This window comes from Drosophila subobscura, chromosome A (genome assembly GCF_008121235.1).
Source record: "Drosophila subobscura isolate 14011-0131.10 chromosome A, UCBerk_Dsub_1.0, whole genome shotgun sequence".
Classification (NCBI taxonomy): domain Eukaryota; kingdom Metazoa; phylum Arthropoda; class Insecta; order Diptera; family Drosophilidae; genus Drosophila; species Drosophila subobscura.
The window spans coordinates 13023338-13047103 of record NC_048530.1 but is presented as its reverse complement, the minus strand read 5'-3'; the positions used below and the strand labels follow the sequence as shown (position 1 = coordinate 13047103).

The 23766-nt window shown below is 45.3% G+C and overlaps 2 protein-coding genes across 2 annotated transcripts in view; one reads left to right on the top strand and one right to left on the bottom strand.

Moving 5' to 3' along the window:
• Positions 1 to 1505: 1505 nt before the first annotated feature.
• On the top strand, positions 1506 to 9190 carry LOC117896444 (trithorax group protein osa). Its single transcript, XM_034804777.1, has 3 exons — positions 1506 to 1859; positions 5865 to 7094; positions 7167 to 9190. Exons 1-3 carry the CDS (start codon positions 1857 to 1859, stop codon positions 9018 to 9020), a joined length of 3087 nt encoding a protein of 1028 aa, XP_034660668.1. The 5' UTR covers positions 1506 to 1856; the 3' UTR covers positions 9021 to 9190.
• A 12689-nt stretch (positions 9191 to 21879) lies between these two features.
• LOC117896455 (zwei Ig domain protein zig-8) overlaps positions 21880 to 23766 on the bottom strand; it is a 44396-nt gene continuing 42509 nt past the window's right edge. Inside the window, exon 6 of the mRNA XM_034804788.1 lies at positions 21880 to 23519. Within this exon, the coding sequence (XP_034660679.1) occupies positions 23278 to 23519 (242 nt within the window). The 3' untranslated portion in view covers positions 21880 to 23277. The remainder of the gene's footprint in view (positions 23520 to 23766) is intronic.

Sequence of the window (23766 nt, the reverse complement as noted above, 5' to 3'; positions counted from 1 at the left end):
TCGTTTTGGTTGTTGTTCGAGAAAGCCAAAGCCAACAAGTTTCTTCTGCTTGGGGATCAGCATGACCGTCATGATGATGTCAATGATGATGATGTAGCTGGGAGCTGTGGCTGGAGAAAAGAGCGGCTCATGAAATGCAAATGAAAGCGAAATCGAATCACGCGAAGGCCGACGGCGCACATCGTCGTCTTCAAGTGTAAAAACTTGATCTCCGCCAAAGCAGCATGTAGCAGTGGCACTGGCACTGGCACTGGCAGTGCCAGAGCTCTTTTATGACTCAACCATCAACAGAGACCCAGAGAGAGAGAGAGAGAGAGTGAGAGAAGTGCTGCAGCCATAAAGATAGAGAGAGAAAGACTGGGGGAAACAGGAAAATCCCCCACAAAGATGCGGCACTGTGCGATGACATCGTTCTGCTCTTATTCCCCCTCCGAAAAAGCAGCCCAATTAATGAACTCTGATAAGAAGTGCGGGGGATTCATTCTCATTTATGTTCTGTAAAATAAGACTTTTTCTAGGTGCAGCATTTAAAATGCAGTTGCAATTGAAATTAATATGGAAGCTTCTCGAATGCCAGAACTTTGAAAACTTGTTTCCTCTGAGACTCTGAAATAGATTTTCGCCAGGGAAAATGAGCTAAATTGTGGCATAAATAACGGCATGAAGAGGTTTCCCATGGCAGCTCGAGAATGATATGTAATCGTGCATGAAACCAATTAAGCGTAGTTTCAACTTAAATTAAACTGTAAACTGAATTGAAAGTTTGAGCAAATATTAGTAATGGGCTAAGAAGTCCCACATTTCCTAAATTGTTTTCATTTTAAGCAGTTTTGATGTAACACGAGGAGGAGGATGAAGTTTATGCGAGAGTCAAACTATTTTTAGTTTCTATTTAGTTTATGGTTTGTTTCAAATGTTTGCATTGAGAAAAAACCCTTGGCCACTCTACATACCGGCCATGTATTTGAAAGGAAATCCATCAAAAATAGCACTCAAGCTTAGACTTACAGATAGATGTTTTGAACCTTTCAAGTGGCAGTTGTAGGCCTCGTGAACTCTGCGACACCCAAGGATGGGATCTTCCAGCATTGAAGTTCAACTTTGACTTGGCCATGATTTGCATGTGGCCCCCAAGGCGCTCCGAAGCGAATAGATGTGAAAAATGTTGCAAAACTGGTTGCACACGGAGTGAGTGTGCCTGGCCCATGCCTCTCTCCCACTACCACACTCTCTTTCTCCGTCTCTCACACTCAGTCACTCAGTCACTCTGCCTCTCTCTATCTTTCGCTCTGTCCCTTTTTGGACAGTGGGCCACCTTGCCATACGAAATTTCTTCACTTTCGGTTTCGAATTCGGTTTCGGTTTCGGTTTTCTCTGCGGCTGCGCAGCCGCAGTAACGGCAACGACAACGGCAACGACAACGCCGACGCCGACGCTGACGGCCCCCCTGGGTATTACCTATATGAGCTGGCGTTATCATCTGAGCGGCAGCATTTTACATTCGATTGTGACAAGCAGCGGACGACCGTCGCCCGTTCCGTTCGCCCGATAGATCAGATCCCCGCCGTGAGATCTGTCCACACCATCCCCATCCATCCCCAAGCAACGTCGTCTCGTCGCGAATATCCGTATTTAGCATCTTTTTTTTGGTTCCAACTCTGTTTGTCAACCCCAATCATCGACCCCCGACAAAAGAAAGAACGAAAAGCGAACGCGTACAACGGACGTATAACGTAAACAATCCTTTGTGAAGTGCAAAACATATTTCTTCGAATTTTTTTTTCAAGTGAGATTTTCCAAGGGATAATCAAACAGCAAACAGCAATCACCATCTGGGCAGCTCTAACCCCACTGGCATGGTAAAGAATAATTTCCCTAATTGGACTCAAGTGCAAAGGATTACCGGGAAAAATGGTCGGGGAGAAGAGGCCAATTATAAATGGAACTGGAGGGTGGAGGCTTAAAGGGAAAAACTTGGCCAGCAGCATCTTCAGTGGCTGATGCATGGGAAATGTCAATGAAAGTAAAAGTTTTGGCAGCCTCAAGGCGTTGCCCGGCGATTGGCTTACGAATTCCAGGAGATAATCCCCCATAAATATTAACCAAAAGTTAGCTGGAACCAAGGCGTGGCTGTAAAGCTGTAAAAGTCTCAGAACTGGATCCTTTGGTTCAACTTCAAAATCGAAATATTTTGTACTACATTTCCGCTCTTGTCATCGAGGCATAAGTATGCCCATCCTGTGGCCTCAAAAATTGCATGGAAAATGACCAAAAAAATTATATCCTACCAGTAGATGCCACGCCTGCGCCTTGGCCTTTCGACCTACACAAACGACCTCTGTTAATTGATGAGGGTTTCTGGCAAATGAAAATTGATGCAGGACCAAAAACGTGTAAGGCAAATCCTTGCTCTGCAGATTATTCATTAGCCAAAGGCGAACTGTGCCCGAGCCAGAGCCAGAGCCAGAGCCAGAGGTCTGGGCTTGTCTTTAGACATAATTTATTCATTATCGAAATTGATTCATAAATAATTTCGCATTCACATTCTGGCCGAGAAAGAGAGGAAAATTTAATTAACGCAGATTACGATTCTCGACTTTTGTGGGGTGTGGGGCGGCGCAGAGGGAAGGTCCCACAGCTGTGGCCAAAAAACTTGAAGGGGAGGAAACAACAATAAGTTTTTGGCCTGCCAAGAAGGATGTCTCTGCCAGGGCAACCCTTTTTCGGGGCCAACTCCATGCCGTGTGTCGCTCGTTCATCTTCGGGAACGAATTGTAGGTTTTCTCAAAAATGAGAGTGAAAGTTTTCGCCGGCCGTTTGTTTGGTTATTTGTTTGTTTATTTGCCCGTTTGTTGTTTCAGTCTGCTGGCTGGCCTGCCGCTTGCCGCCTGCCGCCTGCTGCCTGCCTCTTGCTGCTCTTTTGTTGCTCTTGTCAATTGTTTAGCATCAATAACAAATATTTTGTGAGCTATGCTAATGAGCAGAAATCGAAGAAGAAAGCTGCCTCGCTGGGTGTGCCTCGAAAACTGTCTGTCTGACCCGTCTTCGGTGATCTTCAGTGATCCAGTGATCCAGTGAAGCAGTCACATTTGCGACACACAACTTTGGCCCACTGACTCGGTGACTTTGATACAAATAATGCCCATACGAGAAATACACATTTCTTTGTTGCAAGACGAAGCCCAAGATACACTCGAACAATGCAAGTGGAAAATATTTACTTGCATTTTGTGCATTCGTACACTAAATACTGGAATGAGTAGGTTTTTATTGTTTGGTTGTCCGTAAACACATAATTAATTCAGAGTTGAACACATTATTCGTGGGGTCTACATAGTCTATGGTGCTCCCCTAGAAGTTTATGGTTTTTGATTGGATTCAAATATCAAGCAGCAATCGAAACTGTTGATTGGTTATTTTATTTTTTAATGGCGTAATATTTGAAGTTTTTCCTCTTCAAATACTTTGATTGAGAGCTGATAACACCCAAGACTAATGGAAATATCTTTTTCAGTTTCATCCTGACCATCTTTTGGCAGCTGCCCGATCGAAGCGATGTAACCCATGTATAAGGTTTATACCCTTCGAAAGACTTCAACTAAAAGTTGATTGCAAAAGCAAAAGCAAAGACAAATTCAATGAAGTTGAAGTTGAAGTTGCAACAACAACAACAACAACAACATCAAAAACAGCAAGTGCCGGCCACATGCGGGTCACTTCACACGCTTCACAGACAATGGGGCACAGGGCCCATGCCCATGCCCATGCCCTGCCCCCCTCTTCGAACCCATTGCCACATATGCAACATATACACTGCAACCCGCTGTTGCCTTCATGTGGCAGCTTTTAATTGTTTGCCATTTCTTTTATAATGTATTTTCATTATGCGGCACATAATTTCACTGCCAGCAGCATTTGTGACACCTACTCATCCTCCTGGCCAAAAGACTCATCCACACGGAGCGCCACAGAGCGCGCGGCCACTCTTCCCCAGACACAAAGATACATTGAGCGAAGTGAAAGTTACTTCTGCTTCTTTCTTTTCGGATTTGGTATTTCGTATTTCGGGGTCTCGTCTTCGGACCGGGGCGGGGCGGGCCAGGCCAGGCCGGGCCGCTTATGACATTTTAACGCCACGGCCGCTGGCCAAAATAGCGACTGGCCGGCGGAAAGACAAACATCTCTGTGTTGGCTTATTGTGATATTCAATGCGCATCGCTGGCCATTGAGGTGCACTTTTTCCAAATCTCTGATTGCCCCCCCTTGCACCCGAAAGCTTCGAAAACCCGAATCGCAATCACAAGGCATTGCCACTGTTATGCAATCCCCAGGCCCAGAGAGAGGCGCAGAGCAAATGGCACAATATCATGGCTATTACGCTACATTGTGGCCAAAACGAAATGAAGATTATGATGGCTCGAAATGCCGCTTGGCAGATGGTTCTGTGTGAACTCGGCTCTTGGCCCACAGCCAGAGAGCCATGGAGAGTCTTTCCTCGCAATTTCGACAAAGATCTACAATCTAGAATATGCTTGGACAAGTGGCAGCGATACTTACGAGAGTTTCGGGTTGGAATTATTTGTTTTTAAAACTTGAAAATAATGGTTTAAAGTTGACTCAGAATATCTTTATTTGCTGCCTAATTTAAATGAATTAAAGGGCTAAAAATTGTTTGAATCTTAAAGTAGTTCCTGCCATTGACTGAATAATATTTAGCTTCTGGATGGGATATATCCAAAACCGTATTTTCTCAGTTTTAAAGAGAAATATGTAAGTGGAGAAGACAAGTTGTGTTTTAGGCCATATTCTCTGTGATGATCTTGTAACTGTCAGAATGAAGATCCAAAATCTTTACGAAGAATCAAACCAATCAAAACTTACATCATCTGAAAGCATCCCCATCTGCTCCCTCCCTCACCTCTCTCTCTCTCTCTCTCTCTCTCTCTCTCTGTTGTCTTTTTTCGGTGTATCGAATGGCCAACTGTTTGTTATTATTGTTGGGCATTACCCCGCAGGTACCCCTGTGGCGGCGGCTAATTCGCGTGTTGTGCGTGGAATTTTGAAAGAAGAGTCAAATCGCGGCTGTCGTCCGAGAGACACATATTGTTGTTGTTGCTTTTCGAGTGGTTTATTTTGTGTGCTGTGCCGTTGCCGCATTTGTTGTTAAACATAAAACCAATTAAACAACCGCCTGAATGTCTGACTTTCAGTTCAGTCCATCTCTCGGTCTTCCCTTCTTTTTGTTTTGTTTATTTTGCTGTTGTTGTATTTTGTGTGTTCGGTGGGGCTCCGCCTGCTGAATTATTGATGATCATGATGGGGCCGAGCTGGCGACAGCGAAACGATAACCCCCGTCACCATCATCATGATGTTGACAATGATGATGATGAAGTCGCCTGCTGCCTGCCGCCTGCTGCCTGCCGCCTGGTTTATGTTTTAATTAGAGTGTAATACGCCGACGCTTTTGTCCGGGCAAACCGCAATGCCAATTACGCTGGAAGGTTGACTGCAAATTAGCGCAGATTATGGTTACACATGAGGCCAAGCCAAAAGGGTTGTGGGCCTGTGGGGTCACGGGGTTATGGGGTCATGTGGCAGCCTCCAAACGACACCTGACTTCTCGCTGCTCTGCGATCTCTGTGACAGCCACAAATCTCAGCACAAAAAAGGTCTCTCAACCTCGACAGCTGACAAATGTGATGGCGCGGGGAGGCCAACGGGGACGGGCTAGAGGTTACAGGGGACAAGGGGGACAAGGGCTATTAACTGTTAGATAATATCGCAGCTCAGGCCGGAGGGGGATGACACCTTCTATGATAAATTACTTAACCCTCCACTTTCTCCCGCTCTCCAACGCTCCGCAGATGCTGCTACGTTTGACCTTGCTGGCGACGCTCTGCCTCTGCGCCGCCCAGGCGGTGCTCAATGGCAAGGAACTGAAGCGCCGTGAGGCAGGCTTTGACACATACGGGCCACCGCCCCGACCGGCACCACAGTACGGACCACCGCCCCAGCAGCAGCAGCAGCAGCAGCACTTGCCCCATCGCGAGTACGGTGTGCCGCAGCAGATACCCTTCCGGGAGTATGGACCCCCCGCCCTGAAGTACGGACCCCCCAAGCTCAATTTCCTGGGCGGCGGCGGTGGTGGCGGTGGCTCCGGATCGCTGGGCGGTCTGCATGAGCAGATCAAGACGCACTTCGGTGTGCCCAAACCCTTCTACGGACCACCTCATATCCAGCACAAGCCAGCGCCGCAGTACGGACCGCCCAAGCAGCAGTACGGCCCACCACCACCACAGCCTGCCCCGCAGTACGGGCCACCACCACAGCCTGCCCCGCAGTACGGGCCACCGCTGAAGATCCAGCACCGCCCAGCGCCACAGTACGGCCCACCAAAGCCGCAGTACGGGCCACCACCGCAGCACCTGCCATCGCCCCATTCGGCGCCGCTTTTCAAGCCCGCCCATCAGCCGGCTAGCTCGTACGGACCACCCGCCTCGGGACCCCTGAATCTGCCGCCCAAGCCGCATTACGATGCGCCGCCACCAAATTATGGACCCCCACCGCTGCCCATCTCGCTGCCGGGGCCCCAGCCGGCGAGCTTCAATCGCGTGCCAGAGACGACGATCATTCTGACATCCGGTGGAGGCGGCCACGGACACGGACATGGACATGGACAGGGACCGAGTGGACCTAGTGGACCGGGAGGACCTTTGAAGCAAGTGCAGATCCAAATTGATGCCACAGGGCACACGCACAGCGTGAGCGGCTCCCAGGCGCCCTTCCACACGGCCTGCGATGGCTGGAAGCCCATACCGGCACCGATTGGCGCCTACGTGGAGCAGAATCACATCGAAACGCAGGGCGGCTACAGCCACGTGGCCCAGGGGCAGGGCAGTGCATTCGGTACCCAGTACAGCGGAGGCGTGGGAGGAGGCGTGGGCGCCACCGGAGGAGGCGGCGGCAGCATCATCGATGGCCTGTCCGACGAGCAGCTGGTGGCCGTAGCCCTGCAGGGCGGCAACGATGGCGGCAATCTAATCACTGGCCCTGGCGCTGGACACTTCAACTCCATCGAGTCAGAAGCTCTCCAGGTGAGTGGCCTTTCGGGGCTCAGTGCAGGGCTCCTTCCTCTTGAACCAATTCAATTTACTCGCTTCTTGCAGCTCTCCATTGGATCCCTGGATGATTCGTACTCGAAGCCCCCGTCGGACTCCTTCGCCCCTGGATCCGTGCATGCCCAGAGGTATCAGACAATTGGCTCTGGCCTGCCCCCTCCACCACCACCCAATGGCAACTACGGGCCACCACCGCCACCCAACGGTAACTACGGACCCCCGCCCAATGGCAACTTTGGACCTCCACCACCACCCAATGGCAACTACGGGCCGCCGCCGCCACAATTTGCGGCACTTACCAGCAGCCAATCGAGCAGCCACGCCCACTCCCAGTCGCATTCAAATGTGAACATTCAGTACGGTCCGCCGTCGGGTAACCCACAGCCATTCCCCCAGCACGGAGCCGGACAGCCCAACAAGCCGGTGGCCTATCGCCCACCAGTGCCGGCTGGCCTCCTGGAGTCGATTGGAGCCACTGTCCAGCATTTGGATCAGTTTGGTGTGAAGCCAGCCCAGCAGCCGCAGACGTACATACCACCAGCCGCCAATGAGATACCCGTGGGAGGCGGTGCACCGCTGCCCGCACCACAGGCCTTGTACCAGCCGCCGCCACCACCACCACAACAGGGCTCGGCCCCGGGGATTGTGCAACAGCAGCTGCCACAGCCACAGGCAGGACCCGCATTCATTCACCAGAAGCCAGGATCCCTGCAGCAATATGGGCCACCCGGACCACCACCACCGCCAGAGCCCCAGTATCTGCCGCCACCACCGCCAGTGGCGAATGTGCGTCCCCTGGGACCACCACCGCCACCATCACAGCAGTACCTGCCACCTCAGTTCTTCCAGCAACAGCAGCAGCAGCACCATCACCAGCAGCAGCAGCAGCAGCAGCACTCTGAGAACAGCTACAGTGCCTCGCAGTTCCAGCAGCAGTTTGTCCACAACCAGGGACTGCCATTGCCGCAGCAGGCGCCACGTTTCAATCAGATCCCACAGCAACATCAACATCAACAGCAGCAACAACAGCAGCAGCAGCAACAGCAGCAGCAGCCCATTATTGTCCACGATTGTGGACATGGACCCAATCTTGTGAGCAGCAATGGCTACCAGGTGCAGCAGCAACAACAGCAACAGCAGCAGCAACAGATCCAGCAACAGCAACAGATCCAGCAACAGTTTGGCAGCATCTCGGCGGCATCTGCTGGTGCCTACAATGCCATTGCCCAGAGCATTCCCGTGGCCGAGCAGCATACACAGTTCTTGACGGGTCCCGCCGACAGCTACGGACCACCGCCATCCGGCAATGACTTGGACTACGATCATGCAGGCTACGCCTCGCAGAAGAACTCAGTGGCGGCATTGCCCGATGGTACGGATCCCCAGCAGCTGCCCGGTTTGGATGGCCTCAATGTGATCTCCGCCCAGAAATCGCAGAGCATTCAGCTTGGTTCGGGACAGCAGCCCCAGCAGAACTTCCAGGTGCAGTTTGGTGGTTCCCTGAGCCAGGGAGGCGGCAACGGCAACGGTCCTCAGGGCAATGCCGGTGGCGAGCAGGGTGCCAATCACGAGGAGATCCTCTCGCAGGGTCTGCTCCAGTCCATCCTCACGGCCATCGAGCAGCCCCAGAACCAGCAGCAACAGCAGCAATCACTGCCACAGAACCACAAGGCGCAGAGTCGCTCTGATTTGGATCATGAGCAGGAGCAGATTGAGGCGGAGGATGATGTCATGGATGTGGATGAAGAGGAGCACGAGCATCAGGGTGGATCTGCCTCCAACAGAGTGGAGGTGCGCGTCCTGCCCGATGCTGATGCCCTGGAGGAGGAGGTGCCCGCTGATGTCAAGGAGATCGAGCCCATCGTGGCCGCCGATCTGCCCGAGGAGGAGGCCAAGCACTAGAAGAGTCCGATCTTCATGGGATCGGAACGAATCAGTCACTAGTTATCATCGTTATCCAATCCTTAATCATCCCACGCCGCTTGAATCTTATTTATTGCTGCCTCATCCCATTTATCCCATTCCTCCCTCTTAATAATCGACTAAGCCTACTCGTTGCATTAACTCGCTGCAAACACCGGATGCAGCGAGCGTCATTCGCACACTCCTTCATTTCCTCTCCGAAAGCACTCGATGCACTCCACTCGCTCTTTGCACCCCACTCGTTGATCCCACTCGTTGCAACTACCCATCCATTCCCCCCATGAACACGGACCAGTTGCCATAAAGAGAGAGACACACAGAGAAAGAGAGAGACAGAGAGATATACATTGAAGGAGACGACGGCAAAGAGAAGCCAATGCAGACACAAAGAGAGAACAACAGAAGCTACCAACAGAACAGAGTCGTAGTGCAGGGGGCATGGACTTCCCAAGGGTTTGTCTGCGTCCGTCCCCCTCTTCGAATTGATGCAAATATTGAATTTTCATGCTCAAGCTCGTGTATAAAAAATGCTATTTAAAATATAAATAATTAATTTATTATTACATTGTATTGTATTTTATGCTTTAAAACAACAACAAAAACAGACGAAAAAACACTTAAATAAATAAATTATGAATACACATACGAAAGTAACAACGCATCGCTCGCCGGGGGAAAATGCAACGATGGGAAAGTGCACAGTCATTCGCCATCGAAAGCGAAACTAAAGAGAAGACATATAAAATTGAATACTTGAGGTAAAAGATGCTTGCCGAAGTGAAACGATGCTTGAATACTCTTGTGAGCTGTCGGGTACATGTGTAGCCATGGGATACGATCGCTGCTGAAGAATGCTGCACTCTACTCGAGGGTACTCTTTTCGTTCATACACTTCGTTCTACAGTAAACGACGAACAATGTGCAAAGTGGAGAGAGTCTGAGAGTGGGCGTGAGCAGCGCTGGAGAGTGCAGAGTGGATGCCTACAGCAACAGGTCACGTATGCACGTACAGCACAGTGGTGGTCATTCAATTAGAACACCAGTAGGTCGAGGCACCCGCCTGGGAAGATTTCTCAACCAAGCAAATGTTTTTAGTGTGTCTGAGATTGGGAGAATAACTAGTATTTTGTGCGCAACTGTAGCATGCAAAGCTGATTTCACAACCAACCGGTGCAATGGTTCACACATTCCCAGCAACTATTAAATTAACTCACATGCAATTGGCTTGGCGGCTCAACAAAATGAACCCAAAACAATAAATAGCTGGCCAACAGAGCGTTCAAAGGTTGGGTCCAAGTGCCCTGATCTTCGGTTGCGTCACATTTTACCATTCGATATTGATGGCTTATTGGAAATTTGTCAGCGCTTGTCAGACTTGCAGTTGACGGTCTGAGCAAAGGGTTAAGTTGTCATTCACATAGTTAAATGCTTATTTTGACAACGATTGAAACCTCGCTCTGAGATGGAATTGGAGTGATTTCTATTGAAGGAATTTCTCCAAGAAAGAGAGCGCTTTAAAACATGTTCTCAATCTTATGCTGCGTTTATTTCCAGTGAGTTTCCTCCCTCAAATTCCCTGCGGAACAATGCCACATTCAATCATGAACTGATTGAATTTAACTTTTCTGACATTCACGAGTATCTACTCCTCGGCGATACCCCAGGATACAAGCGGCTAATGAATAATTTTTCGACTTTCGGCTCAAGTTTGGCCCAAACAACTTATGCACAATTCCGATTCCAGTTCCATGGCATCCGTAGCCGTGTCCATGTCCGTGTCCGTGTCCGTGTCCGCCTATCCTTGTCCCGTGTCTTGTGTATCCTGTGGAATGGGTGCTCCTGGCCTACTCTTTCGACTGCCCCGAAGAAACAATAAAAGGCATAAAATTAATTAAATTAGCCATAAAACAAAGCGAAAGGTGATTAATTAACTAGAAATTTATACCGTTACATAACCAAACCGGGTGGCTGGGGTTGAGCCACCCACTAAAGGGCCGATGGGAGCACTCCCTCTCTCTCTCTCTCTCCCTCTTTGCTTTTGCGGCGTATTTGCTCTTTCATTAATATTTTTGGTTGTTGGACTTGATAGAGGAGTGGTGCTGCCTCGTCCTTTTGCTTGCTCCTTGCGTTTGCGCTTGCTTTTGACTTGCTCCTCCACTTTTCCCCGTTTTTTTTCACCGTTTCGCTCTGCGTTTACCCTCTATATTTTTTGTTTTCCGCGTAGTCGCTACCTTTGTTTGCCCAACAGAAAGAGAGAGAGAGAGAGAGAGAGAGCAATGAACGGACGTACAGAAGGCCTATCCGACGTACAGAAGGATACCCCGACGGACGACTGGATGGATGTACAAGGCCGGGCTTGCGGGGTACTTGGAATGGTTCGGTGGGCTTGGGGGCTTTTCATTCAGCTTTCGCACTTTTAATTAATGTTATTAAAAAGTCGAAAATGAGCAGCAATATAAGGACTACCAGCCACCGAGCCGGAGTGCACGGCTGATGGATAATCATGAGGCAAGCAACGGCAACCGAAATCATTATTTATATTTCTTTTTATTTATAAAACAAATTCTCAGCTTTAAAAATGGTAGGTTCTAGATATCGCAAATACATTTTATACCCCTAAAGTATCTTCTGCGAATCACAGTATTATTCCTCGATTACAGGCTTCTTCCGCATAATTTCTTTCCATAAAAATCCCTCAATATAACCACTCATCGAAGTCTTCATTTACTTTTGGCAGCACTGCGAGTGACAGAGGCAACGTCAGGACATCCATCGGCTAGCAGTTGTGCAAATTTGTCATTTCATTCAGGCTCGGTGGAAAACGTGGAAAATGCGGCGAGCGCGAAAAATGTAATTTGTGGCAACAATTGAGGGAAAATGGTATTTTGATTAATCGTCGATTTGCATGCGAATGCGGAAATGCAGCTCGACACTAAAAAAAACCCGACTTTTCCCAGAAAAAGCAAACAATCATAAAACGGAGGCCAACAAGTAGGCGACTATTTGATGCTCTTTGAGGAAATTATCGAAAATTTGTGAAGACAAAAATTCCCCTGAAATTAAAATATTATCGCTTAAATTTCAATACATTTAAAGATACTTAATAACATCATAAAAATAAAAATACATACTTGTAATATTCTTCGGTTTCAATTTATACTTATTAAATATGGGCCACAACAAAATCTTTAATAAATTTATATTTAATTTAAAGTGAAATCGCTTTATTTTTAAAATGATTGAATCAATTTAATAACGATGCTTTTCATCAGTCTGGAGGTCTGCAAATGAGGAGTTTCCTTGATCTCGATTGTTGTCTCGGGAGATTTCCTCAAGAAAATACAGAGAAAGCTAAATCAAAATGTGAGTGTCTTGGGGAGCCAAGAATGAATGTGAATGTGAATGTGAATCTGCACACCCCACTCATAGAGTATATATTTCGCAATTGAAAATGAACTCAATCGAACGGCTCAAACGTAGGTCTGTCACTTGGCCAGAAAAAAAGAAGGAAAAACACTGAAAAATGGTGTTGATTTTTGCAAAGATTTTATTGCACCTTTTTTTTGTATTATTTATTCGGTGAGTAGTTTTTTTGTGGCGGGAATGGATGATGGTGGATGATGTGTGGATCCATTTTTATTTACACTTTGCAAACGTTCGATGGAGTGGCGCGAGTGGCGTGTGGCATGTGTGGTGTGTGGCGCCACTGTTTACACAGAGCGTATACGTAATACGTGAAAATGTGTTATTGGGATACACGGAATGCGAGTTGGCAACTTCGAATTGCGGATGCGGACGCGGATGCGAATGCTCTTTGTGTGCTGTTTGTTGGCCTTGCACTTGGATGTTGGCCATTTCGAATCACTGCTGTCTGCCTGCTGCTCTCCGCTCTCCGTTCTCCATTTGGTGATTCCGTGTTGCGCTGCGAATGTCCTTTCCTTTAGCAAGTTTCGCCTTTTTCCTCGTGCTATTGTGCGGCGCCCCTAATTACAGTTAATTGGTACGCCCCTGCGCGTCCACAGAGAGGTGTGTGGAGGGGAGAACAGAGCCGGTCAGGGGTAGCGCAGAAAATACACAATTTTCCACTTTGTACTAATCAAGAACTCATTATCCTTCATTATGCCTTTTCAAGTTGTTGTACCCCGACGACCACGCTGTCGCATGGTCGCAGGGACTGCAATTGCAATGCGGAGACATGACCCTTGGACCCCCTCAGCCCACTCTACCACCACTCGTATCCTTACTTATCCTGCTGTTCCTTTTGGCGCTCTACGGGAGCCATCATTCATGCGTTGTTGCTGCTGGTGGAAAAGGAGCCTTAAATTATGCACAATTTTATAAATACACACGAGTAGCAGAGGAAGGAGCGTAGCACATGAGCACTTAGCCAGGAGGCAGGACGTGACTGCGGTCACACATAAATAACACACACAGGTCGCAGGTCAAGGCGCTGTTCCAGAGTAACCCTACCAGTGGAACCCTCCCAGAACACAGACTGCGGAGGAAGGAGACACAGGATGGCGACAATCCCAACGCTAAAGGATTAGCAGAAGAATTCTATGGGGAGACTTTTTCACATTCTTGTTCCTCTATTTCACTGATTTCTCATCCAAAAATCCTTTTTTAGTGCGCAAGTACATACATCAAGAAATAGACCTCAGATTTATGTATATATTTCGCATTTATACCTTAGACTTTCCCTAGATTTGAGTTAAGTGCTTGAGTTAGTTGTTCGAAGAAGAACAGAAGGTTTGCAGGACTACAGGATTTTTTTCCCGCAAGAAAAGCTGCTGAAAATTTCTCGAATATTGGAGTTTTTTCGGCATACCGATAAGCATCCAGAAGATAGTTGTAGAAATCGATCCGCAAAGAAGTATATCTAAAGCCAAGAGTACACAGAATCCTAGACGATCCTCCAGAAGAAAGAGGGCCAGAGAGTGAGCGAAAAACGCATGAAGAAAAAGCAAAGGCGAAGGCTGAGTAGAAGGCGCTAATAAAGTGCACTTGTCGCCGCGGAACGCCGCTAAAGAGAGCAGCAACTAATGGCCTTTTCCATCCCCACTCCTTAATGACAAGGTGGGAAAGGAAAAGTGGGAGGTGTGCAACGGTAAGGCGGGGATACGGTGAGGTGGCAGGAGAAAGTACAGTGGGGTGAGGAGAGAACGTTTCTAATTTCCAGTCTGTGGAACATAAATCTTGGGTGCCAGGTCCAAGGCGCAGGACTCTCAACCCACAAGACACATGCCCTAAGAAAACACCCTGTCTCAACAGAGGAAGGACACTCCAGCTGAAGTAAACGCGAAATTTAAGCCGAATATGAGAGATACCCTCTTGCATTTCTCAATGAATTTTCCTCCATTCTGGAGCTGCAACACAGTGCAAAAATTTGACCAGGATTATGGAAAAAGTCCTTCAATTTGTAATCTAAAAATTGATCTACAGATGGTGAAGCATATTCGGGGAATTTTCTCTGTTGCAAACGATTTTTCTCCGAACTTCTTGGCCCAAAAACGTAATAACCTCGCCACCGAGAAATTGGCCAGTTTTTTGCCAGCCAAAGTCGGTGGAAAATTATTGTTATTGCCTGCTGCGCGGGGTGTTTGTTAAAATTTTGTGCAATTAAGTTTCAATCCTGTGGCATCCATAAGGCGTCGGCGTCCATTACAAAACGCTTAGAGGAAGCAGGACATTCAATGGTGGAGCAGGAGGAGGTGGAAGAGCTGCCCACCAGCTACGAGTTGGTGGCAGGACGTGAACTCCCCTTCGTGGCGCCTCATGCATTTATTCATTTCATTTTGTTTAAGTGACCTTTTGGCCTGGCCAGCGCGTGACCTTTGGTTGGGCATATATCGCAGGGGTTGGGTGGGTGGTGATGGTTTAATGACTCTGCCACGTAGTCGCATGTGTGAATCGCAGGTCCGCACTCCCGTGTTCGTGTTCGTGTGTCCATGTGTCCGTGGGTCCGTACCTGTGTGTGTGTTTCCGTGTGGCACACACTTCATTAAATGCGCATATAATTTGTGGACTTTGCTATGAACTTTGAACCGTTCCCCGTCGCCTTTTAATTGCCCCAACCCTCGGGGCTCACACTTGATGGGCACAGTGGAGCATCGAGAAGGGGGAAAATTGTCATCGAAAGAGAATAACTTACGTGCCAAGTAATTGCGTGACTCTCGAGTGAATCTTCGCGGGAGGAATGACGAAACTCATTCGAGCTACTTGAAATTTTGCAGACATTCACATTGAACCACTTCCTTATCCCTTCATTGAGGAGAATCCACTCAATCCTTATTTTTCTTAAGGAAAAACTTCTTCTTTCGTCGACTTTCCTCGATTCGGAATCCGTTTTTCCATTTGATGCCACATTTAATTTTCCATTGCACCTTTGCCAGTGGTTTTTCTTTTAATTTCTTACTTGTTAATCGCTTACTTCGTTGCTTCTTTACTTATTTAATCGTTTAGCTATTTATCCTTATCCTTGTTATCCTTTTACTTTCTATTGTTTATATCGTTGTCCGGTTTTTTGTTCCTCTTAGCCCTATCCCTGTTCTTATCTTCCGCTTTTTTCTTGTCTTGTTTTGTTTTCTTAACTCTATCATTTGTCTGGCTTTTGTTGCCTTATCCTTTCTCTTTATTCTCTATAGTTTCTGTTACTAATCGCCCTTTTCTCTTCTCTTTTATAATCCACCATGCACAATGTACTTTGTATGTATCCACTTTCATTATTTCTTTATCGACTTTGTATGAGAAGCTTGGTTTCATCTGCATTCCGCATTCAATGGGACTTTTCTTTATATTTTATCCATGGCTTTTCCTTTATCTATTCCTGCATTTTTCTCCCGTTTCTTAACTCTTCTCTCGCTTTGCTCTTGTGTTTACTCTTTCTTCAGTAATTTCTTGCCACCAAAAGCCTTTCGGTATTGCCCCACTGTGGCACTCTCTCTCCCGCCTTCTACGCTATTTCAGCCCTCCCTTCTGCTCCTTTTGGGGCCACCCAGTAGTTTGTTTTATTGCAATTGCATTACAAAGTCGCAGCTGCTGACAAGTGGCACGCGGGATGAGGTGGTGGGTGGTGGCACGTACAATCGTTGGATGGCTCTTGCCACCGAAAATGTTATTCATGGCCGAAGAGCGGAACAAACGCTTATTACACCTTTTAATTGGAAATTTATGGCACAGACGCGCGGATGAGTGGATGAGCCAGTCGGTGGAGTCGTCTCCTCTTTCTGGTTAATTTACAGCTGGGGATCCCTTTGTAGGCCTCCGCCCCTACCCCACTTAACGGTCAATTTATGCAGCCTGCCACCTTCGGCGACCCCTTCGAAACCTCTCGACCTCTCGTGGGATAAGCAAATAATCCCCGTTATAATTAGCAGGACACAAGATATGGCTGGACGGGGAAGAAGGACCTCCAGAAAACTCTGTTGACAGCGGGCGGGGCTGTGTCTGCACAAGGACAACAACAGGAGGCCGCGGCCCGCCAAGTGGTTAAAATGTTGAGCAAATTATTAAATTTCTCTGTTGCCCGTTCAGCACGGTGGCTAGGGGGACAGGTGGGGGTACGGGCGAGGGCGTGGCATGGCCTAGGCGCAAGGCCATAAAAAGATTAAGCAGGCGAGCGGCGTGTTAATTTATGGCCAGCAAATATGCTCGACAAAACGCTTAAACAGAGCACACAACAGGGCCTCAAAAAGCGTCTCCTCAGGGTGGATTTATGGACTGGACGGATACCCTTTACCGTGTGCATCATTAAGAGTCGAGAATAAGCAGCTTCGTCAACCAGTGGAAAAGCTCATTAACTTTGAGCGTTTCGAATGAATTTAAGTGCAATTATAGCTCTGAATTGTCCAGTCAAAATTCAAAGAAAATGTGCCCCACACGTAGTCACATTTTGTGCACTCCACGAATATTCTAGGAATATGCTACCCTGCCTTTTGAGTAGCAAAGGGAACACCGCCAAAAGCCAAGGCCAACGAAATTTCTGGGGGTGTGGTGGGCGGGGGCACTGACAGTGGCAAAGGGCAGTGCCCAAGGGGTCCGGTGTCCTAAGGGGCAAACGGGCCAAAGGATGTGGCAATGTGGCAGGTGGCTTGTACTCCGCTTTTTCGGGGGGGTCACGCCGCTTAAAAAGTTGTAAAATTTGTTAAAATACTTGAAACGCCGACGCCCAAAATAAAGAAAAGCATGCTCAAAAATAAAACGAGCGTAAATAATAAAATAATAATAAAAAGCAACGACAAATGGACAATGGAAAAGCAGCAGGAAGAGCGGGGCAAAACCGTAATGAGAGCCGACACCAATATACTTCTGGCAGCAGCAAAATTAAAGGAGGAAGTGATAGACACATGCAATACCCTTTTTACGTGACATTTCGTTTGCAATTATTGCAAACATTGCCATAGACATAGACAAGGCTCACTTGGTTTTAGTCTTATTTCTATTCTTATTCTTTTTTTATTTTCTTTGTCTTTCCGATGCATATGCGTGGGCCAAACATGGGTTAGCACTCATCTTCTCATCTTTATACACATACATACATTCTAGAGGGTACAGCCTCAGTTGTCATTTACCGTAATTTCAGTGCTTACAGTTGCTCCCCCGCCTAAAAGCTGAAGAGAGAGAGGGAGTGCAGTTGAAGAAGAGAGAGCAGCTGTAGAAAGAGAGAGCAGCTGTAAAAAGAGAGAGATATCTACTGCAATGCAAATGCAATTTTTGTTGCAATTTACATTGGCTGCTGCTTTCGGTCGCTGATCTGTTAGCTGGTGAATAAGTCGCAGGCAAGTAAAGGCAAAAGGCAAAACAAATAGATATCTGCCTGCTATTGCTCTCTCTCGTTTTTGCTCTCTCTCCGCAGCGTGGCGCGTGCTGTGGTTCTGCGTGAGAGGAAAGAGAAAATGAGAGTCAGAGGTGTACAACCGAGTTACTCTTTGGGTTTATTTTACGATCAGTTCCCTGTGCGCATAAACTTTAATAAGTTTTTCCGTTGCTGCGCTCAATTCAGTTCCTGCCTCACAATTCCCTTAACCAATCAGAAACAAATGGCTTTCAATGCAATAATGGTATTATCCCATGTCCTCTCTGTATGGGGATACATTGTTTCGACGGAGCGACGTTAAGGTCCTTAATGAAAACTGTCAGACAATGCTGCCAAAACGATTTCAATCGCATTATTCCCCCCTCCTGCTCCACACTTGCACACATGCCTTATCGCTGATCGGGGGATATTATTATTAATAGTTCATATGGGGGCATGGTCGGTCCCCTCCCCACCCCATTCTGTTCAGTGTCTCATTATAAAAACATTAAATAAAATTGCGATTAAATTCGAAAATAAAAGTGCGACGAGTGGGGGAACGAAGCGGACGGCACGCGGAAGAGTAAGAAAATATCGCTCTCAACTAATTAAGTTAATATGCAGCGACAGAGAGAGTGAGAGTGACTGAGAGAGCACCAGAGAGAGAGAGAGATGGAGCAGGACCGAGTGCAGGGCGTTATTTATGGCCATTTTCCATTCACATCGCTATGGTCCGCCGAACGCCCAACGCTCAAAGCGAGTGTCCCATGTCCCACGTCCATGCCCATTTCCACGTCTGCCATCGCGTCCATGATTCAGAAAGCGTCATGCATTATGTAAATTAATTTACACAGAGAAAAAAGAACTCAGTTGTAGGGTATGAAAAACCAATAAAACAATAAATAAATGATTAAAAAATAAAAGAGAAAACCCACAGAGTTTCAAGCAGCATAAAAACAACAGCATAAAAACGACAAAAAGGGGAAAAATAAATAAGTAGAAAAAAAAGAGAGCACGATTAAGTAAAGCGATTCGATCATGAGATACTCTGGACGCTGCGGGAATACAAATGAATTGAAATATTGGGTAGATAAAAACAAATAAAAATATACGAAATTAAGGTTAAATTTCTCTAGGATTATTAAGAATTTGGTGATGCAAATTATTGCATATACTTTTGTTTGTTGTGTTTCCTTCAGAGATACCTGGATCTTCATGTGATTGTGGGGTATCAAAAAGGGGAGAGCTGCAATGCAATCGAAGATGACAATGCAAAATGCAATCAATTAAAATATTCAATAAAAACCAATGAAAGAAAGAGAGAGAGGGACCCACCACGGACTACAGAGACAGAGAGGGTAAGAGGGATAGAGACACAAACAAAGCGACTGCGAGAGAGAGAGAGAACAAAGATACATTTACGTAGAGACAACGTTTCGTTCATTTAAAGCCTTCTAGTAAATTAAAAATTAATTACAATAAATCAGGAATGAAAGTGGACAATGAACAATCGAATGGACAATCAATCGAGCGAATTGCTCATGCAATCAACGTGGAAAAAGTCCAAAAGTATCTTTGGAAAGCTATCGCTGCAAAGACTTTAGACTTTAGAACGGATGCCCGTCTATGACTTCGATCTCACCCAAATCTGGACTTTTAATATGCTTGGATAAAGTTCGTAATGAAAAATCTGTATTTTTGATTCGATGTATCTCGGACTGTTTTCCCTGAACCACTTACCTCTTTCTTTTCTCTCTGAAATGATCCCATTTACTGGCAATGGCAATGGCATTTACTCGTTCAATGGAACTCCGTTAACACTCTATCCCTTTCTGCACCCCTAATAGATTTCTTCGGCATTGGTTAATGAATGTCAGAAAGTCCCCAGTCCCCAGTCCCCATTGGAATATGAAAATCAAAAGCGCTTTTATATATATTTTTTTGTTTCTTATACAGTTTTTTTTTATTGAATTCATAGCTTTTCTGAATTGCATGCCTCTTTTCGGTATTCGGTTTGATCGATATATGGAATATGTGTCAGTATCTGTATTTTTGCTGTGTCTGTATCCCTGGTGTATCTCTGGTGTACCTGTGTGTTTTCTGTGTGTATATCCATTCCGTTAAGGTTACTAATTTTGTTTCAAAAACCTCATGCAATCGTAGTATTCATACTCTTTTTTTTTGGAAACACTCACAAAGTGGGGATGTATTTGTTCTTGAACAAATGCCACAGCGTTCCATCCGAAAGCAAATTCATTGATGATATCCAGATGACATGGGGTGTTTCTAATGGAAAGAAATTTGCATACCATTGCTTGATAGTTATTTTCCCATTTAAAAACGAACTTTCCATCAATTTAAATCTTGATCCAAAATATTTGTGAATTCTTTAAACGATGTCCAACCCTGTAAGGTTTCACAGATCTTAGAACTGTAATTCATGCGTAGATATTTATAAATCACTGAAACGAATGTAGCCTTTTGCTTATGGGAACATTTGAATAGCATCAATCAACTATCGTTAGGTGCTGTGGCATTCTGATGCTGTTATTTTGTTCCTCTTCTTCGAACGAGTATGTCTCATGTCACATATGGATTCTATATCTGTATCTGATCTCTGCTGATGTTACTGTATAAGTATTTCTGTATTTTTTTTATATTTTTTTTATTTATGAATCGTAATATTTTTGAAAGTGTTCCATTTTTTATCGCTTTGGAAGGCAACACACACATATACCATAGATATTTTGTTCGGGCATTTTCTTTTTTATGGTTTTTTTAAATTTAATTCACATTTAAAATTGTTCTGTTTTTCATCATTTTTTTTTTTTTTTTGCAATTTGTCACCTTAAAATTCTGTACTTTAACACATGTATCTCATTAAAAATTGTATTTGCTTTTTTTTGTGTGTTTTTTGTTTTGTTTTGTTTTGCGATTTCTTTCATTAATTAAATAATTTTGAGGTGTGGCTGGCGGGTGGTAAAACCATAGAAAAACAATTAAATTAATGTACAGACATATCGAATCGAACATAAATTCCTTTCGGGGGCTCGACACATTTTTAATTATCGCTTATCGTTTATGGTATCATTATTATCATTATTGTGATACCCTCATGTGTTTCTTTTTTGTTCATTCGTAGTTTTGCAACATGGACTTAATTTTTTTTGTTTTCACCCTTATTTTATACATATTCATATACATATACATACATACATATATAGAAATTGATTTTAGTTTCTTTTTTAAATTTGGTATTTGAATTACATTCAGTTTTTCCCCTCCTCTTTCTTTTTGTTCTGTTCTGATCCGCTGCTTAGGGCTCTCTAGTGCAATGCGATTAGATGATGGACAAGTAGATCAAATAGTATATATATACTCCTACGACTTCACCCTTTTTTCTACCTATTCTACCTCAAGGAATGCTTTGCAATCGACTGCAGATTTTATATGGGAGTTCCATTACTTCACAATCAAGTAACCATCAAAGCATTTCCTTCTGCTTCTCCTCCTTCCTCTAGATCACTTTTCTACCATTATTTTACGCAGATATTGCAGAGCCGTCTCAGGAGCAATATTTCTGTTGTCGATGGGGGAGGGGAGGGATGTGGGGGGTTTTCAAGAGAAGATAATCCTATCTTGAAGGGAATTTTCCAAGAGATTCATCAGAATATCTTTGGATATAGCTGTAATTTCTCTTACACATTTTTTTTGCTTGGGTTTCGATTTCCATTTTTTGTTTTTTGCTTTGTTTGTATTTGTTTTTTGGTCTTTTGGTTTTTCGTTTTTTTTTTCTTTAATAAATTTTTAATTTTCTAAACGTCATCACATTTATAAAATATACTTTGTCTTGGGATCTTGCCATGTTTCTTCTTACGTTTTTTTGTTAGAGTTATGCCATATTCCATGTATGTAATTACGCTTTTAGTATGGAGAGTATCTTGTATATTTATCTTTTTGTTTTTTTTACCTTAAGAGCATGAGAAATGGGTTCACAGGAAGGGTTGGGTTGGAGTGAAGGGAGAAATGGGGATGTCTCGCTTGTTTGTTTTTCTAGGATCAAGAGGGGAATGGAGGGTTAGACCCTGTCTTCGTGTGTGTGGGGTGGGATCGCGGATACTTTCTTTCTTTCATTCTAAACTTATCCTTTTATCAGCTTGGCTTAGAGATAGATTTTCTATAGTATGTATCTATGTATGCATCTGTGTGGGTGCGCTGTCTGTGTGTGAAGGAGATAGAAGTATATATAGAGAGAGATAGAGATAGTTATAGAGAGAGATAGGGAGAGAGAGAGAGAGTGTTTCAATAGCAATATGCCTTTCTTTAATCGGATAGTTATTTATTTGTATCTGTATCTGTAGCTTTTCTCTATATATGTATCTTTTATATCTGTTCTCACACATACAACAACAATTTCTATATAGAGATAGAGAGCTAAACGGATTATTATTCTGATCAGATCTGATGAGACACAAAAAAAATACAATTATACTAAGTTTTCCGTTCCATTTTTTTTTTTTTGTTGCTTTGCTTACATCACTAGACAATCCTTCTGTATCCTGCACCTATGTATCTGTCTGTATATTCTGCTACTCCTTCGTCTTCTCTCTGTATGTTTCGTTTTTTCTTAGATTTTACTATAGTCTTGAACTTAAGCCTAAAAAAAAACACTTTTTCTGCCTCAAATTTCGAGGGATCTCTTTTTTTTGTCTATATTTATCTGTATTTGTATCTGTTTTTGCGCGCATATATGTATGTATGTAATATTTACGAGTATGTATTTATCTTTAGACACCTATAGCTTATAGAATGGAATGGATCCATATCAAAACAGGGGAGTCTGAATCCATTATGCAATGCAATATCTATCTTCTGTTTCCCCACTTGTATCTGTATCTTTTGTATTTTGTTGTAATTTTTGTATGATCTGCTGGCAATCTCTCATCCGATGCCTTATTTACAATGGGTTTATTTTTATGTATGAACATGTTGCATGAACAAAATCGTTCGTTCTTTCGTTCTGTTTTTACTTTGTGGTTTTTTTCTTTTGTGGGTTTTGCTCTTTGTTTTTCCCTTCGTTACAGTTCCAGTTTTAGCCCGAAAATGACCTTATCTAACGACTACTTAATTTAGTGATAAAAGGATGTACTCACGTATGCCCCGCCCCCTCTGCATTCCACTCATAGAGCGAAAAATGAGAGACCACATCGATGGGAGTGGGGCAAAGGGGAGAAACGAAACGTTTTGGAGAACGCAAAACCAAGGCGTTGGCTGGAAGGATCCTGAAACTGGAACGGAAAACCAGAGAGCAGCACACCCTCCACCCCCACGCCTCACTCTCTCTCTCTCTGTAGCTCGCTCTTGGAATATTTAGTATTGCATTCCAGTTGGCATTTCGATGACATTTCCGGCTCCGGCTCCGGTTACGCGGGGGCCGGCTAGTCATGTGCCTGGCACCAACGAATTCCTCTCCATCTGCTCTCCACCGTCGATGTCCCTCTGCTGTCCATTGTTGTTGCCTCCTCGTTGCAGTTGCTGTGTCCTCATCTTGGGTAGGGTTGGGCTGCAGCAGGCAGAGGCATGCAACAGGATCAGAGTGCTGCAGATGGCCATCAACATTGAGATCACAGGCGGTGGCTGAGCTGGCGCCGAGTTTCCATGATGCATGGCCGCCGGATGTTCGCCTGCAAATGAATAACGAGACATTTATCACAACGGGTGCCAATCGGATTGGAGGTAACAGACACACAGCAAAGATGCAAGCAGGGGGATGCAAACACACACACACTCACATAGCGGATGTCGCGGGGCTCCTACGACACCCACACATGTATGAACACACATACAAAATGCGAGAGAACCTCTCAGAATGCATTCAAAAAACGCTTCGATGTGTGCCAATGCACTGCAATCAATGTTAACACTCAAATT

Coding starts and splice junctions, on each gene's coding strand:
- LOC117896444 (XM_034804777.1), top strand. Junction 7,095..7,166: donor TCGAGTCAGAAGCTCTCCAG/GTGAGTGGCCTT, acceptor CGCTTCTTGCAG/CTCTCCATTGGATCCCTGGA.